Source organism: Nestor notabilis, unplaced genomic scaffold, assembly GCF_000696875.1.
Source record: "Nestor notabilis isolate BGI_N333 unplaced genomic scaffold, ASM69687v1 scaffold11195, whole genome shotgun sequence".
In the NCBI taxonomy this organism is placed as follows: Eukaryota; Metazoa; Chordata; class Aves; order Psittaciformes; family Psittacidae; genus Nestor; species Nestor notabilis.
This window is the reverse complement of record NW_009928855.1, coordinates 1-15551: the sequence shown is the minus strand read 5'-3', so window position 1 is coordinate 15551 and position 15551 is coordinate 1. Positions and strand designations below refer to the sequence as shown.

Here is a 15551-nt window from a genome sequence, read left to right as displayed (position 1 = left end):
GGAACAGGCTGCCCAGGGCAGGGCTGGAGTCACCGTCCCTGCAAGTGTTCACAGCCCGTGGAGCCGAGGCCTCAGTGCCAGGGGTCAGTGGTGGCCTTGGCACTGCTGCAGTAAAGGTTGGACTGGATGAGCTTAAAGGGCTTTTCCAACCTGATTGATTCTGTGATTCTAAAAATAATAAAATGAAACCATTAAATTTGTCAGATTGGAAACTGCTCAGAATTGTTCATCTGGGGGGACAGTTTAACTTTTTCCTTATTCATGGTGAGAGGTCAGGTCTTGCAGTTTTAGACATGGTGAATGTTCAGGGTTTTTCTAAGTTGTAGTAAATGTTTGAAAATAGGTATTGTGAAAGATGCTTCTGTCAGTTTGAAAGCCTCAGTGGACACTCCATACTGTTTAACAGTATTTTACATTTATTTAGGTTCCTCAAAAGAAGGAGGAGCTGGAGCTGTGGATGAGGATGATTTTATTAAGGCATTTACAGATGTTCCTACTGTACAGGTAAAGAGGCTGTGTACACTCATGTTTCTTTGGAGAAATATGCTATTTGTAATACTGTGTGTTAGCCTACTTTCAAAACTTTTGTAATTTCACTGTCTTCTAAGCAAGTGTTACTTCTCCTAAATTTACAGTTTCTATGGGAAGCTCTTTACTATGGGAAGCTCCAGTTAGTTACAAAAACCACCTTCTTTTTGTTAGTGTCCTATTAATTATCACGTTGTGTTTCGGCTAAAATACATTATTCTTAATCTTTTCCAGGGGATACTGCAAATAATTTTATGTTTTAATTTTAATAAGGAAAATATTTCCATAATGTTTGAATAATTTAGGACTGCAATTTTAAGGCATAATCAAGTAGTAACAGTATAGGCAAATACTTTACAAAGCAAGAATTGTATTTTCAAATGTGCCTGAATTGTAATGACGTGCATCTGGCATATGTGTCCTCATCTGTAGCAGTACTTCAAAAAGAGAAATGTAGTGCCTTATTTAAATACTAATGAACCTGTTGGATTCTGAGTTCTTAGTTGAAAGATCAGGCTTTGATTTCTGTTCTTTAAGTGTGGGAATTGTACGTATTTGGTACTTTCACACGGTTGAGTCATTTAACTTGCTTGTATCTTCCCTGACCTATTTTGAGTAAGTTTTTCTTGAGCAGCAGAGGTGTGGAAGACAACCGAAAACTCAGTAAGCCATAGCTCCCAAACACCAGAAGGGTTTTGTACGACTTCTTTTTCGTGATATGTACTTTTGTTCTATTTTTATTTCCTAAGATGATAGCATAGCTATTTGTTAGATCTCCTTCTGCAGGCAGAAATACTTTCTGCTTTTATGAAGGAACACTCTTAACTCCAAGATCACTTCAAGATCTTTGTCTTATACTGTGAGAGTTTTATGGTTTTTTGCCTCTCCAAAATTCAGAATTGTTTAGAGGGAAAAACCATGGAGGTCTTAATAATATTTATCCCCATTATGTTGAACAAAGCCATATTCCACAGTGCAGAAGATGTGCTGCTTGTAGTTCAGTGCTGTAGTATTTGCAGTCCCAAGCAGACTTCTCTAGTCACTGCAGCTGGCTTATAGCATTGCAAGAACAAAAGTGGGGTAACTCTATGTTGTTGACCAGCATATGTGATTTTTCTGACTGCTAGATGACCTCGCATCCCTAAACTGCAAGAGGTGGAGGAAAAGGCACACTTGTCTTTAGTAACCTCCTTTGAGTTGAGGTGAGGAGGCAGAGGAGAAACGTGTAACTGGCCCCAAAATAACTCGCTTATTTCGTGGATGAGAATGTAAGAAAGACCTGCTGACTAGGAGGTCTTGGGAATAATGATTTCTTGCTGTCCAACTTCTTGCTTCTGGTTGTAGAAAACTAGACTGTATTTGGAATAATTCCTGTAGTAACTTCAAGTTGCCCAGGAAAATAAGGTATTTTGTAGAAAATGCATGTTCATTTTAAGTTTAGAACAGAAGAAAGATGTTCCTAAATCTTAATACAATTAAAGATACATACATACATGCAGAACTGTGTGCTCAAGAGACCAGTGGCAAAGCTTTTCAGCCATTCGTGCAAAGTGTCCTAACCTTTTGCTTCCCCTGCATTGTATGTGCTCTTGCATATACAAAAATTGTAAATAAGTCATGAGGGAGCATCAGGCACGACTATTAGTTGTCATGCTGGCCTGAAGCTTACACTCTAGAAGGGTATGAGTTTCCTTTAAGTCCTGAATTATATTGGCCAGCCCCATGTGGATATTTTCACTGCGTGGATGGCCCCAGATGCCTGTGTATGGGTAACTGAGTTTTGCCCAATGTGTTTATGTAAACAATTTTTGATCCAAACTATTGGAAATCTTTTGCTGAAAATATGTTTTAGAAAAAACTCTGGGCGGATCAAGTTTCTGGTTAGTGTTCGCTTCATTCTGTCTTCAACTTGTTCTCAGTCTGGGGTGAGGGAACTTTAAATTTTGCATCTGCAGTAGAAGCAGGAAAGAGAACAGAAGGGAAGTCAGTTTATTTCTGATGTTAATAACAAATCTTCTTGACTTGATTTTTTATTTAGAAATGCCGTGTTGTACATGTACAGTTATCAATAAATGTATTACCACATAGTGACTGATGCATGGTTAGATGGGTCAGGCTTCAGTTTTGCTGGAGTTACTGCATGGCACGAGCTCTGGAGGCTGCTCCTTACCTTTACATACTGACTGCCTAAGTTAATAAATGGTAGGCTCGGAGTAGTAATGCACATAGAAGCTGCTGAAGCTTTTAATATGTGTTTTCAGACAAGTTTTTGTTTTGGTGTTGACTGGCCAGCCCAGTTAGAGCCTCGCAGAGCTGTGCACTGTTGGAATGCAGGAGAGACTCCCTGCCCCAAAAGAGTTGTATCGGGTTAAAATCTGTCGGTTGAGTTTCATTAGGTGAAATCTTGAGGAAAATGTAGATTCTTCAGCTTTTCTTTTAATGACTATTCACTGCTCAGTGCCCTTTAAAAGCCCATTTATACCTCTTAGGCAGTTCTCTGGAACTTTGGGGGCAAGAGTTTCATAGTTACTATTATATTTTCAGTCTCCTCAACTTACTTTCCTTCAGGTTAGCTGGATATTGACAGTCTTATTTTTCTGTTTGTTTGTTTAATACTTCAGATCTATTCTAGTCGAGAACTTGAAGAAACATTGAACAAAATCAGGGAAATTCTCTCGGATGACAAGCATGATTGGGATCAGCGAACTAACGCGGTAAACGTGGGCAGTTTCGGGTCTGGGTGTATTTCAGAAAGGAGAGTCAGCTGGATGTTTTAAACTGTTCTTCTTAAAGCAAGAGTAATTGAAGATAATTGAAGACGTTTTCCTTCTCAAACCTCGCGTCTGTATACTGAATGAGTTTGAGCAAGTATTTAAAAAAGGACAAAATAAATTTTTGCTGACATTTAAGTGGAAGCTTTTCTAAAAGCCATCATGTCATTTAAGTTTCAGCTGACGTTATAGAATCATGGAATGCTGAGGGTTGGGAAAGACCTTAAGATCCTAATACCAAGCCCCCTGCCAGGGGCACGGACACCTCCCACTGGACAGTGTTGCCCAAGGCCCCGTCCACCCTGGCCTTGAACACTGCCAGGGATGGGGCAGCCACAGCTTCCGTAGGCTTTTTTTTTGGTGCAAGCCTGTATATTGTGCAGGTGAACTGCTGGCAGCCGTGCCTCTTTGGTGTGGCTCTAGGAAGTTTCACTTGCAGGATTAAAATGTGTGCATGTAGCATTTATATTTTTTATCAGGTTTATGACACCTTAGTGTTCGGAAGCAGATGCTTGAACAGCGTTTATGTGTTGGTACATTTGTAGACAGGGGTATGAGACTTTTTAGCTGTAGAGTTTAAGTAATAGAATTTTTTTGTGTTTTTTAAAATTACCCCCACATATTTCAAGGTGATGCTTTGCTTTGAGTTTGAATTTTGAAAGCATTTTCTTGGAAGGAAGTTGTTGCTTTCTTATTTCACGTTGTGTATTGGTGGTGTCCTAAATGAAATGCCTTACGGTTTTTTAGCTGAAGAAAGTTCGGTCGTTGCTTGTTGCTGGAGCTGCACAGTATGATGGATTCTTCCAGCATTTACGTTTGTTGGATGGTGCTTTCAAGCTGTCGGCCAAGGACCTGAGGTCCCAGGTGGTTAGAGAAGCCTGCATTACTGTAGCGTAAGTACTGCTTCCGAGCGCTCGTGTATGGTGCTGCATTGAATGATTTATTTGACTTCAAATGCCTTAGCAGCGCTGCAGGTAAGGGTACCCTGTGGGGCTGCTGTGCACTATGACTGAGAAAGAATCAAGTCAGTAGCTGAAGCTAGAGAGAAAAAGAAACATTTAAAGGGATTTGCTCTCTTAGGGCAGATACGTCGTTGATAACCCTGTAACAGATTGTACGTTACACTGAGTACTCCCAGCAGTTTGTATTAACTTGCACTGTAATCCTAGGGGCTAGTCTTGGGAGCACTCACGCTTTGGTGACTGGCACAGGACTTCACTGTGACTACTTGTAATAACAGCAAAGCGAGCTGCCCTATGGTGGTCTGAATATTGCACGTTTTGGTGAGCTGGTATCATTCATGTCCACGGTAATTTTAGAAGCTTTCACAGAAATAAGGCTCCACAGAAATAAGACCTTCACCCTTGTCATCTTGGGCACTCACTGAATTTAAGGACAGGGGTAAAGACACCATTGCTACCTTGGAGACCTGTTGGAGCGTACAACTGTCCTTGCCAGGAGGTCATGGCTTTGAGAAAGTAACACTAACCTTTCCTAACATGAAGTCAGGAGTAGTGTTAAAAGTACTGTGGAAATGTTCTTATCCATGGTTAAAAGCCTGTAATTTTTCTTGATCCCTAAAACTTAGATACATTTGATGTGTCATTTGCTGCTGACTGCAAATTCTTTATATGTATGGAGCTTCTGCATGGAAAAAGTGTTGTTTGTCACCACTGGACAGTTAAATTACTGTGTGTTGTATGTGTTTGTGTATTTGCCAAAATTGAAACCATAACCTTTAATAAACAAGGGAGTCAAATGTTATGGTTGGCTCATTATGATAAATTCAGTAGTTTTGCCTGTATTCAAAAGGAAAAAATCTCAAACAATAATTTTCATAAGATTTTAGATCTATGTATGTCAAAAAGCATGTCCAAAAAGCAGAAGTACTATGATATTTTGTGTGGACGTGAGAATTTTAGCCTTTCAAATCATGGTATTTCTTTTTCATTGCAAAATAAAGTTATTACTGTTCACCCTTTTAATTTGTCTGCTAAGTAGCAAAAATGTTGCACAAATCCTGCATTTCTAATGAGGTGAGGACTTGGGAATCAAGAAACTAAGTTCTGTTCTTCTGAAAGATAGATCTTTAAAATGTACAGTCAACTTTGTTATTTTAAGACTAAGAAATTGGCTTTTGTTAACAAGTTTTATTTCTTTTTCCTAAACAGCCACCTTTCAACTGTTCTGGGAAACAAATTTGATCATGGGGCTGAAGCTATTGTGCCTACTCTTTTTAACCTGGTTCCCAACAGCGCCAAAGTGATGGCAACTTCTGGGTGTGCAGCCATTAGATTCATTATTCGGGTAGGTGTTCCTCTCTCACTTTGCTTACTGGGAGTATTCACATAGTGGCTTGTAGCAGAGATAATAACATTTCTGAAATAAAGGATTGTAAATCATTCTATAATGGAAAAATAATTTTATGTCACAGGTGGACAAATATTATTTATCATTGAAACCAGCTGGCAGCATTATCATAGTAAAGATGGAGGAATAGGTGTGAAAAGCAAGTCTGTTTTCATGATTTGTTCGTAATGTGTTCATTGTAAGAAAGGCAAATGTATGTCAAAGGTAAGTGCTTCTAGTGCCTTTTTACAAGACAAAGTTAAGCTGGTAGTTAAGGAGCTAATAAGATTTTTTATTTTTTTTTTAACAGCAACAAAACAAAACTTTATCATGAACTCCATGGTTCCAATTTGGTTTTAATATGATGTTTGTTGGGTTTTTTTCTTATAAAAATAAAGTGTGAAGAGGCCGGGAACATGCAGATCAGTTCAGAAAGTACCAGTTCATGGAAGAGAAGCCCCATAGAGATTTTAATCCTTGGGTTTAAGAAGTTTATAAGCTGAGTCCTTAACAGCTCTAGCATACAGATGAGAGGAATACTCTATACGAGCTGTTTTTCATTGTCTGTTGCTTAAGCATCTGCTACTGCTTGGTGTCTGAGGCAAGATGTTTAGCTAGATTTTTGGGTCTTGTACTGATATTTTCAAATAGAAGTGAGATGTTGCCTATAGTTTCTACATGAAAAGCTGTGGTGTTCTTAGTGCTGGGCACTTACTGGTATTCACCACGATCTCATCCATTGTTTTAATTGTTTAGGTTGTTGGAAAATGAAGTGGTTTCATCACTCACACCTTTTATTGCCATCCTTAGTATGTTTTGGAATCTGTACTTGGTCTGGCTATGACTCTGAGAATGTGCTCTGAGACTTCTGCATTACCTTTGCATCGACACTCAGGCTAAGATCCATTGGTACTCTTAAAATGTGCAGTGAGATGCCTGATGGCACAGAGTTGAGAGTGGAGGGAGGAATACACAGTGTGATCAAAGTCACAATATAATAACAGCATGTGTAGTAGTAGTAGACGAGCTCAGGCATATAAGAAACTAACCCTGTCTTGTTGTTTACGGGAGCAAATCAAGCATCAGAAAAGCAGCATGAAATAAAAATTCACTGACTAAATTAAATTTGCTTTATTGGTTCAGGTCAGCTGGAGGCAAACCTGCACATTGGCTATAGCTGTCCTGATCTTGTTTAAGCTTCTGTTACTCTTAGCTGTAATTTAACGTACTAGATTGGAGACATAGAAGTGAGAAATCCGACCCATGGTGTTCAAATACCCAGCCAATAAAAGATGTACACAGGGTGTTCTGGCAGAAAATTCAGTTTTCAGTAGGAAAGGAAAAAAAGAAAGAAGTACCAGAGTCAAATGAAGCGCACCCCATGCTCCTCTGGACTTGTGTCCTTTGGACTAAATGAGAGTTGGTCAGGGAATGTGGCATCAGTTGAATATTTAAGAGCCCAAGCCATTGCAGCTTTTGCAGTTAGCAGTTTACTCAAAAGCTCCCACCAGAATCCCCTGACAGCAAGTTCAGCTCCTGGCACTTTAGTACCCAATTTGCTGTGAGAGAGTCTACAGAAAAAGAGGGAGGCTGTATTGTAGCAGGGATCTTGAAGAGCCCCATCATCTTAGTGCCTTTGTTGGATTTCATCTTTCTTCTTCAGATAGTTCTTACTGTACTCTGACTTCCCTTTCTTGACTCCTGACTCTCAAGAAACCAGTTTAAAAGGGGAGGGGGGGTGTCCTGATGGGATGGCACGGTGGCAGAAAAACACTTCCAGAGGGAGGAGGGATTCAGGTTGGGCAATTGAGCTGGCAAGTGGGTTGGGAGGAAGCATATATCATTATAGCTTCAAAGGGTAGCAGATGAAATGTGCTGCCTGAAAGCGGAATGAAAGCAAGCCTGAGGCTTTGATTCCTTCGCAGAACACTTTCTAGAAATGACAGTGTCAATAGCTCCAAAGCCTTGGAACATATAGGTTTCACCATCTGTAAAAACATTTTATTCTTTCCCGTGTTACAGCTTATTGTTCCCTTTCTGGCAGTCTCATGCTGCTTTTCAAATGGAAAACTATGCAAAACACAAACCCTAAAACCATGTGCAAAAGTGTATCAGTACAAGCAAATGCAACTGTTGGGCTCTTCCAGATTTTTGGATTAGTTCTCTCCCACCTCTGAAGTTGGAAGTACTCTTGAGAGCCCATAATCATCTCTGCTTGTTTGGTGATCTGTGTGTTTACGTAGTGTGGCAACAACCTAGGGGGAAAATATGATACATGAAATAGTAGGAATTGTTCAGCACTCTGCTTTTTGAGCAGATTTTGATAGCCTACAGTTTCACACTGTAGTTGGGACTAGTTCAGAAGTTACCTTATATATTTAATCAAGAAAGGAATAAAGAAATGAACTGAAATGGCTTTGCTGAACCAAGTTACTCTTACTTGGAATTAAAATGTTAATACTTTGTGTCTACAGTTAATTAAGATAAGCTGAAACAAGGTTGCTTTAATTCTGAATTCAAGTATTGCATTTGGATTTCATGTAGTTTATCTTGCCTACTTACCTTACAGTAGTTCAGGTTCTTTTCCCATGAGGATGTTTGGTGTTTCCACATAGCTTATACACATAAGCTTGCTTAGATTACATGTGAATGCTTTAATTTTATTGACATGTTTTGCACTGGAAGGATGATCTTTGTAGCACTAGTAGTATTGATCCCTAAAAGAATGCACATAGTTTCAGATTGACTGGTTTACTTTTACTTCACAGCTGATTTGTAAGACTGCTGTGTCTATGGTTTTTCTTCTGTGGCAAAACTAAAGCAATATCAACTTACAACCCGTTTGGGGAGACATTTGAGCCCTCCTACATGTCTTCTGACAGCTAAATACTACATATCATGATGTGATTGTTGATGGCATTGGAAATGCTTTTTGCTTGACCTTTGGAAAAAGATAGATTTAATCAGTTGACATGCTGGCAGAAGTCTCTTATTAAAGAAACTACATTTAGTTTCAGTAAGCATTTTAAGTGACTGCAGTTTTTATTTGATGGTTAATTTTGACTTAATTAGTGCAGTACAAATTCGGGAATGCTTTTGTCATTAACTGCTTTGTCCTTTTTTTTTATTTAGCATACTCATGTGCCACGACTCATACCTTTAATAACAAGCAACTGTACCTCAAAATCAGTTGCAGTTAGAAGGTGAGTACATAATAAAGAGCAAATTATTAAAGCTGTTTATTTTTCAATTTGATTGTCATATGTTGAAAATAGATTTGAAGATTTGTGGCCATTACCTCAGAATACACAAATCTGTGTTACACAGTAAACTACAAAAATGATTTCAGCAAAGTTAGGTCAGATGCTGTTGAGGAATGGTCCTTTCTGCCTACCTGGGGACATACACTGTATCCTTCTGCAGATCTCGTTCTGATTAAAAGTGTTCCTAATGCTTTTTGGGAAAATTACCTTGATTCAGAACCAGAAGGTAAAAGAAGAAGCTGTAGTTGAATCTGTGGTGCTCAGTCTAATGAGAATAAACAGCACTGGTATGGAGAGGCATTGGCAGAGCATGGAACAGCTACGTGTGTCTCTGCAAAGAACCAGCCTGAGCCCATGAGTTACTGGCTGTTTGGGCCAGAGCTGACAGGGCTTGTGAGCTCTCGTGGCAGCACTGCAGTGTTCTGCATGCACTGTGTGCCAGCACCTTGCTCTCCTGATGCCAGCAGAACTTAGTAACTTCTGTGCCTGGAGCTAGGCTATCTGATGTGTGCCCAAAGGAATAAGCCTGCCATGCTGGGGACTGTGGGACGGGGACAGTGGCTGCTACCTGAGATAGGGTGTGTGGATCAGCGCGTTGTCCTGTCTGAGGGGCACCTTCAGCATCTTGTTTTTTTCAGGGACATGATACTTCAACACTTGGATTGGCTTTTGTCTGTTATTTTGTGGCTAATAAACTAATGTAGTGTATGTGTAATAGCCTGACTCGAGCAACAGGATGGTTAATTGAACCGCATCTGCTTTTTGAAGTTCAGGATGAGTTAGCCTGCATGTTTGCTTTCTCCACAGAATATTTTAACTTTGCGGTAAGGCAACCAGTGCCTTTATTTGACAGATAAAGGTACTTATATTTTATGTATTTGTTTCCCTCAGGGGGAAGGAGTAAAGTTACTGTTCTTTCCACAAGCACATTATAGAAATGAGTATTAATTACAACTTTTTGGTCTGTCTTTCTAGGCGCTCCTTTGAATTTCTAGACCTGTTGTTACAAGAGTGGCAGACACATTCATTGGAAAGGTATGGGCCAGTATACTTTTTCCCCAAAATAAACTACTAATGAATTTTAAGACAGAAATCTTTTCATTGAATCCTTTAATTGGATTATGTTGCTTGGTGTTGGCCGGCATTTCTAGCAGAGGGGAGGGCATGTGGCTTGTTCAAGTACAGGGAGACAGGAGTTGTATAGTCACAGAATCATAGAACAGTTTGAGTTGGAAAGGACCTTGAGATCATCTAGTTCCAACCCCCTGCCATGGGCAGGGACACCTCACACTAACCCATGGTACAGCCTTGACTTTGTGTTGGCTCTTCTCCTTACCCTCTGCCTCTTCTACACCACATGTGAGCATGAGTGTCACTTATGTCATGTATCCTGTGCAGCAGAGATGCACTGGGAAGCTTCTGTCCTTTATCCTGGAGGACTTTTTCTCTTAATGATTAAAAGCACACAGTAGCTTCTCTGGGGTAGACAGGAAAATACTGTGTGCATCAGCTCTGGAGAATGTATCCTGTGAGCACAGAGTAATAGGAAAGGGACCGCAGGACCTCCAGAGAGAGGGACTGAAGAGCTCCTCCAGCTACACAGTTACCCTTCAACCCCTCAAGATGCGCCTGAGAAAGGGAGCAATGGGGAGATCACTTGATTTATGTCAAGAGTGTGTATGCATGTACAAAACAACCCAAAAACAAACACAACCCAAACCAAACCCCTTATCCCCACCCAGAAAGCCCCATTTTGAATTAAAATCTGTTTATCATCACAATTTTTGGTTGTTCTGGTAGGTGCTTTGCTGGTTTTTTGAGTATGTACTGAGATTTAGAACTCACAGGCCAAGAGCTGTCAGAGGTGAATTTCCAGACTTACTAATCTTAACTTTTTCCTTTTTCTTACTACCAATACAGTAGGGAAAATAGCTTTTCCATTTCAGGAAAGCAGATGCCTTAAAAAAAGTATTTTTAAGTAACTTTTTAAGTGTGAGACATGGATGTATGTCTGAAAAGTAGATTATAACTCTTAGACTGAAGGAGGAAGCTTACCTAAACCTTCACAGAAAGTGCAGCTATGTCATCAGTGTGCTGCAGCCTTTGTTTACTTCCTATCTTGGGAGGAACTGTCTCAGCTGGTGTTTGCATTTTAGAGAAATGTCAATTACAGTGTAAAACTTTACTACTTAAAATAGAACGTGGAGTAGCAAAATAGCATGAAGAATGTCTGTCTTCTAGGCACGCAGCTGTCTTGGTTGAAACAATCAAGAAGGGCATTCATGATGCTGATGCAGAAGCAAGAGTGGAGGCAAGAAAGTGAGTTTGGGCTACATTTTGCTCTGAAAAATTGTATGCTTTACATAAGTGATAGAAGGCTCTAATCAAGGTGAGCAGCAAACTGTGGCTGAAGTAGTACTGGACACAAGTAGCTTGAAAATGGATGTTTCTAAATTAATGTCTAGTTTCTTTTGCAGAAGACATTCTGAAAATTGAGGCAGTTGATACTGTCATGCAGCATTTGAGGGTTCTAATGAAACAGGAGCCATAACGGTTGATATTGTTCCATAATCATTCTTTGCTTTCCCCTCCTTCAGTTAAGTCATTGAACAACCGTAGCACTTTGACTAGTGAGAAGGCCAAAAAGAATTTGTCTTGCTTCCCAGTAAGTGAATGTGAGAATTCCAGAGGATAGACTGAAGTTACTTTCAGAAGATTAATTCAGTTAATGTAACTGGTTCCTTTTATGATTTGATAAGCACTATTGTATGCATTCCATATTTTGAGCCCAAGTTCCTTCCCTTCCCATCCCTGTGTCATTCTGTAATCTTTACTTCCTGACTCTGCAGTTTGAAGAAAATATGGAAGAATTACCATGTGGTTACTCTCCTATTTTCAGGGCTTATCTGGGTCTTAGAAATCACTTTCCTAGTGAAGCTGAGACTCTGTACAATTCTCTTGAGCCGCCCTATCAAAGAAGCCTCCAGACCTACCTGAAGAATTCTGGCAGTATTGCATCTCTCCCTCAGTCAGACAGATCATCCTCCAGCTCACAGGAGAGCCTCAAGTAAGGGTCACTTCACTGTTTCTTAGCCTATGAACAAATAATACCTGTTTCTCAAAAGCAAATAAGCCAGGCTTCTGTGGTGTACTGAAAAGCTGCAGTTGTATTTTGTCACAATATTTCTTTTTAGAGTAAGTCTTTCATTGTACTTTGTTGTATGACAGTATTACCCCAGCAAGATGAAAAAGAAGAGCAGTCACTTAACTGCATTTTAGCAGGCTGTTCTTATTCATGTATTTATTCCTTCACAGCTTCTGTTACACCACAGTATCTTCAAGGTTCACTTACTGCTGTCCAGTGTCCTGGTGCAGTGAATGCTTCTAGGAATAGTGTTGTTTCCCCTTTTCTTATTCCTTTTTACTGGGAAGTACAAGGAAGGGAATGGACAGGGAGGCTCATTCAGATCAGAGACTGGTGGGTTTTTCCTGTCTCCACAGTACTGGATATACATTACTAGTATTTTGCAGCTATGCTGGTTACTGGAGGGTGGCTCTGGGCCGCAGTCACTGTAGCATTCAAATGTACACTCTTGAGCTAAACAAATGCAAAGTTTGCTTAGGTACCAATAGCAGTAGAAATCTACTGGCTTTTTAGTGGAAATGCAAAATTGTACGTGGTGATTTTTGTCTTTACGTTCTCGAAAGCTTCCTCGAAGTATTTAAACCTGTTAAGGTGTCAATTCAAATGCTTCATTTCCAAAGCCAGAGAACTTGTCTGCTCTCTTGTGACTTGAAAGCAGGCTGCTTCCAGCATATTGGAAGTTAATCTTTTTCGCTTCTTTTGGCTGCTGCCTCAAATACCAGAGGCTTATCTTATCTTTCCTATGAGACTTGTAATTATAAAAAGCACTTTAAAAATAATTCTGTAATGTAGGCTATTGATAACACTTTATTTTCCACAAAGAAATGTTTATTCAAAGATTGATTACTCTTGTTTAATTTAGTCTATATGCTCTGTCTGAAAATCAGTGCTGTTAATGAGTTATTAGTAATAAAATGTTAAAAACTAAATTACAGGGAAATCAGAATCTTAAAATACTCTTAAATCCTCAAGTGTTACTTCCTTTATTGCAAGATATGTAAAGTGCTACAGTATAGAAAGGGAGGAGTAAAATGAGAGATGAACAGAAGTGACCATAATATTGAAATTAACTCATGTTTGTTTTTTCACTGATTTTGTGTTTAGATGCAAGTTATTTTCTCTGTGTTACCCAAAATTATATTTCTCGCTTCTGATACAGCTGTTGAGTTCTCCCTGTGTAGACAACTTAGGAACTATGGGTATGGTTTCCCAAAAGTCTGATCCTCCATAGTTTTTGACCCTCTGAACTTACAGGTCTTAGAAATCAATGATCAAAACTGGTTTTAAAAAGGCCAGTGGAATGAGAGAAGTGCAGTTACTTGTGCCTACCTACATGAAACTGCTTCAGTGAAATGTCACTTGCAGTAGATTGTAATAGCTGTGTGGGCCTTCTGTGCCCACACCTTTCATACGGTCAGGATAACCCAGGAGCTCTGCCTCAGCCTCCTCAACTTACCTGCAGCAAAATGCCTCCAAACCACTAGTGAGTAATGGCAGACAAGCAGGTATTACTCACAATGAGCTGCAAATACGTGATCTTCTCTGAGAAGTTAGGTGTCAGTGCTGACCTCTGGATTGTCATTGAGCACCTGAGCTAATAACTCAGTTGAATACACAACATGAGGCATCTCTTATATCTGCTTTCTGGTTTAAAATTAGAGAGGGATTATTTTTACTGAAGCTGAGTCTCTAGACTGAGGTGCTAATTTGGTTATTGATGACAGAGTCAACTATTTCAGCAAATACAAACCTTCCTGGTCAGATGAATATTTAGATTGCTACGTAGGAATCAATGAATAAAGCATCATGCTTTCTTCTAATAGTCTTTTTCTTCTCCCTGGTCCCTCTGCCTGCATTTTACCCTTCTGAAGCAGGCAGGAGGAAGGGCTCACAGTTAAACCTGACTAGACAAAAAGGTTCTGCTTCAGCAGCTACTCTTTTTTTGCAGTAAGAGTAAAGGAAAATGGAGAGAAAACACGGAGAAAAAGACGTGGGGGTTTTCTCCTTTTATAAATTGTGGGAGTCTCTAGCACTGAAACAGGGGAAGTGCAGTCTAGCTGCTTACAGATTCAACATTCTCCTTTTTCATTCGTAACTTAACTCTTGTGCAGCTTCCACCATTCTTGTTTGACAGCTGACGTGTAGGATCAGCCCTGTGCTTAAAACTTTGTACTGACCATGCCTGGCATGCCTGAACCTTGTGTTAGCCAAGTGTGCCTGTTGGTAAACAAAGAGCTAATGCTTTGTGAAGAAAATGGAATTTTATACAATATAAAAGATAAGATGATTGTGTTTTTCTTATCATTTTGTATTTAATGTGCTTATCTAAAACATGCTGAGAAAGCTGAAGGGGAGAAAAGAACAGAAGATTTTTTTTTTTGCCTCTTTTATTGTTACCTTTTGGATCTGATGTATGAGACTTACGGGTTTGTTTTGTTGGGTTTCTTTTCCAGTCGGCCTCTATCTTCGAAATGGTCTGCAGCCAACCCAGCAAGCCTGGCAGGCAGAGGTGAGGTGGTTGCAGTATAGTGCAGCGCACAGCAGTTTTCTTTCTGTTCTTTGAATTAAAAGCTTTAAATGTGGCTTAACATTTTACTGTCTTAAGCTTTTCCCCTGTTTACAAGCTGAACAATGGTACGTGTCACTACAGACTGCACCTGGAACTAAGGCTGCCTCATACTTGCTTCATGTTTTATGTATTTCCAGTTGCTGCAATTATAGCTCACAGATGATCGATTAGTAGCAAATTGGCTTGGAGTAAATCATAGAACTCCTTTTTACAAATGGCCAGTAGCTGAGGGTGCTTGTTTTCTGCATACTGAGACAGTAAATCGGGAGTCAGGTTTTGAAGACAGAAAACAATGGTTAAAATTTATGGAAGCAAATAGTTAATATTCAGCACATAATAGGAGGTGAATATAGAAATACTTTACTGAAGATGAGACCCTAAAGCAATTCAAGGTAAGCGTTCAGCCTGCTGGTGGCTGTATCTCAGCTGAAGTGTTGGGGATGTTACCTTCCCTCAATCACAAGGGATGCTGTGACTTGCCTTATGCTTGTGAAGCATGCAGTGATAGAATAAATCACATAAATGTTAAGAGTGACATGATTTGTACTAGGGTGAGAGCACATAGTTTGTATTAAACAGTGCTGAAGTTTCATGATGAGTGAAGACATACGCTACTGTAAAATAAATAGTTCTTCATCTGAATTTTAAGGCAATACCAGGTCTAGTTTGTTTCTTAACCTCAATAATACTTACTATTAACTTGACTTACACCTTTTTACATGGCTTCCTGTCCTTTCCGCGGGTATGCTGCGGTGGTAGAGAATGTTAACCTGTTTAATACAATGAATTTCATTCATTGCCGACTGATTTCCTAATCTTTCCTTGCTAGCTTCAGGCAGCAGCAAGAGCGCTGCCGGCCCAGGCGCGCTGCAGAGGTCTCGCAGTGACATAGACGTGAACGCTGCCGCAGGCGCCAAGGCACGCCA

General features: G+C 39.8%; 1 protein-coding gene across 1 annotated transcript in view; it reads left to right on the top strand.

Annotated features, from left to right (window-relative positions):
- Window positions 1-15543, top strand: part of LOC104405876 (CLIP-associating protein 2-like) — a gene marked incomplete at its 3' end in the record, with an annotated part of 31406 nt that extends 15863 nt beyond the window's left edge. Inside the window, exons 3-13 of the mRNA XM_010014716.1 lie at window positions 425-504; window positions 3150-3242; window positions 4047-4192; window positions 5471-5606; window positions 8781-8851; window positions 9887-9946; window positions 11153-11230; window positions 11811-11978; window positions 14510-14565; window positions 15191-15193; window positions 15455-15543. Of these exons, the coding sequence (XP_010013018.1) occupies window positions 425-504; window positions 3150-3242; window positions 4047-4192; window positions 5471-5606; window positions 8781-8851; window positions 9887-9946; window positions 11153-11230; window positions 11811-11978; window positions 14510-14565; window positions 15191-15193; window positions 15455-15543 (980 nt within the window). The remainder of the gene's footprint in view (window positions 1-424; window positions 505-3149; window positions 3243-4046; window positions 4193-5470; window positions 5607-8780; window positions 8852-9886; window positions 9947-11152; window positions 11231-11810; window positions 11979-14509; window positions 14566-15190; window positions 15194-15454) is intronic.
- Between the last annotated feature and the right edge of the window lie 8 nt (window positions 15544-15551).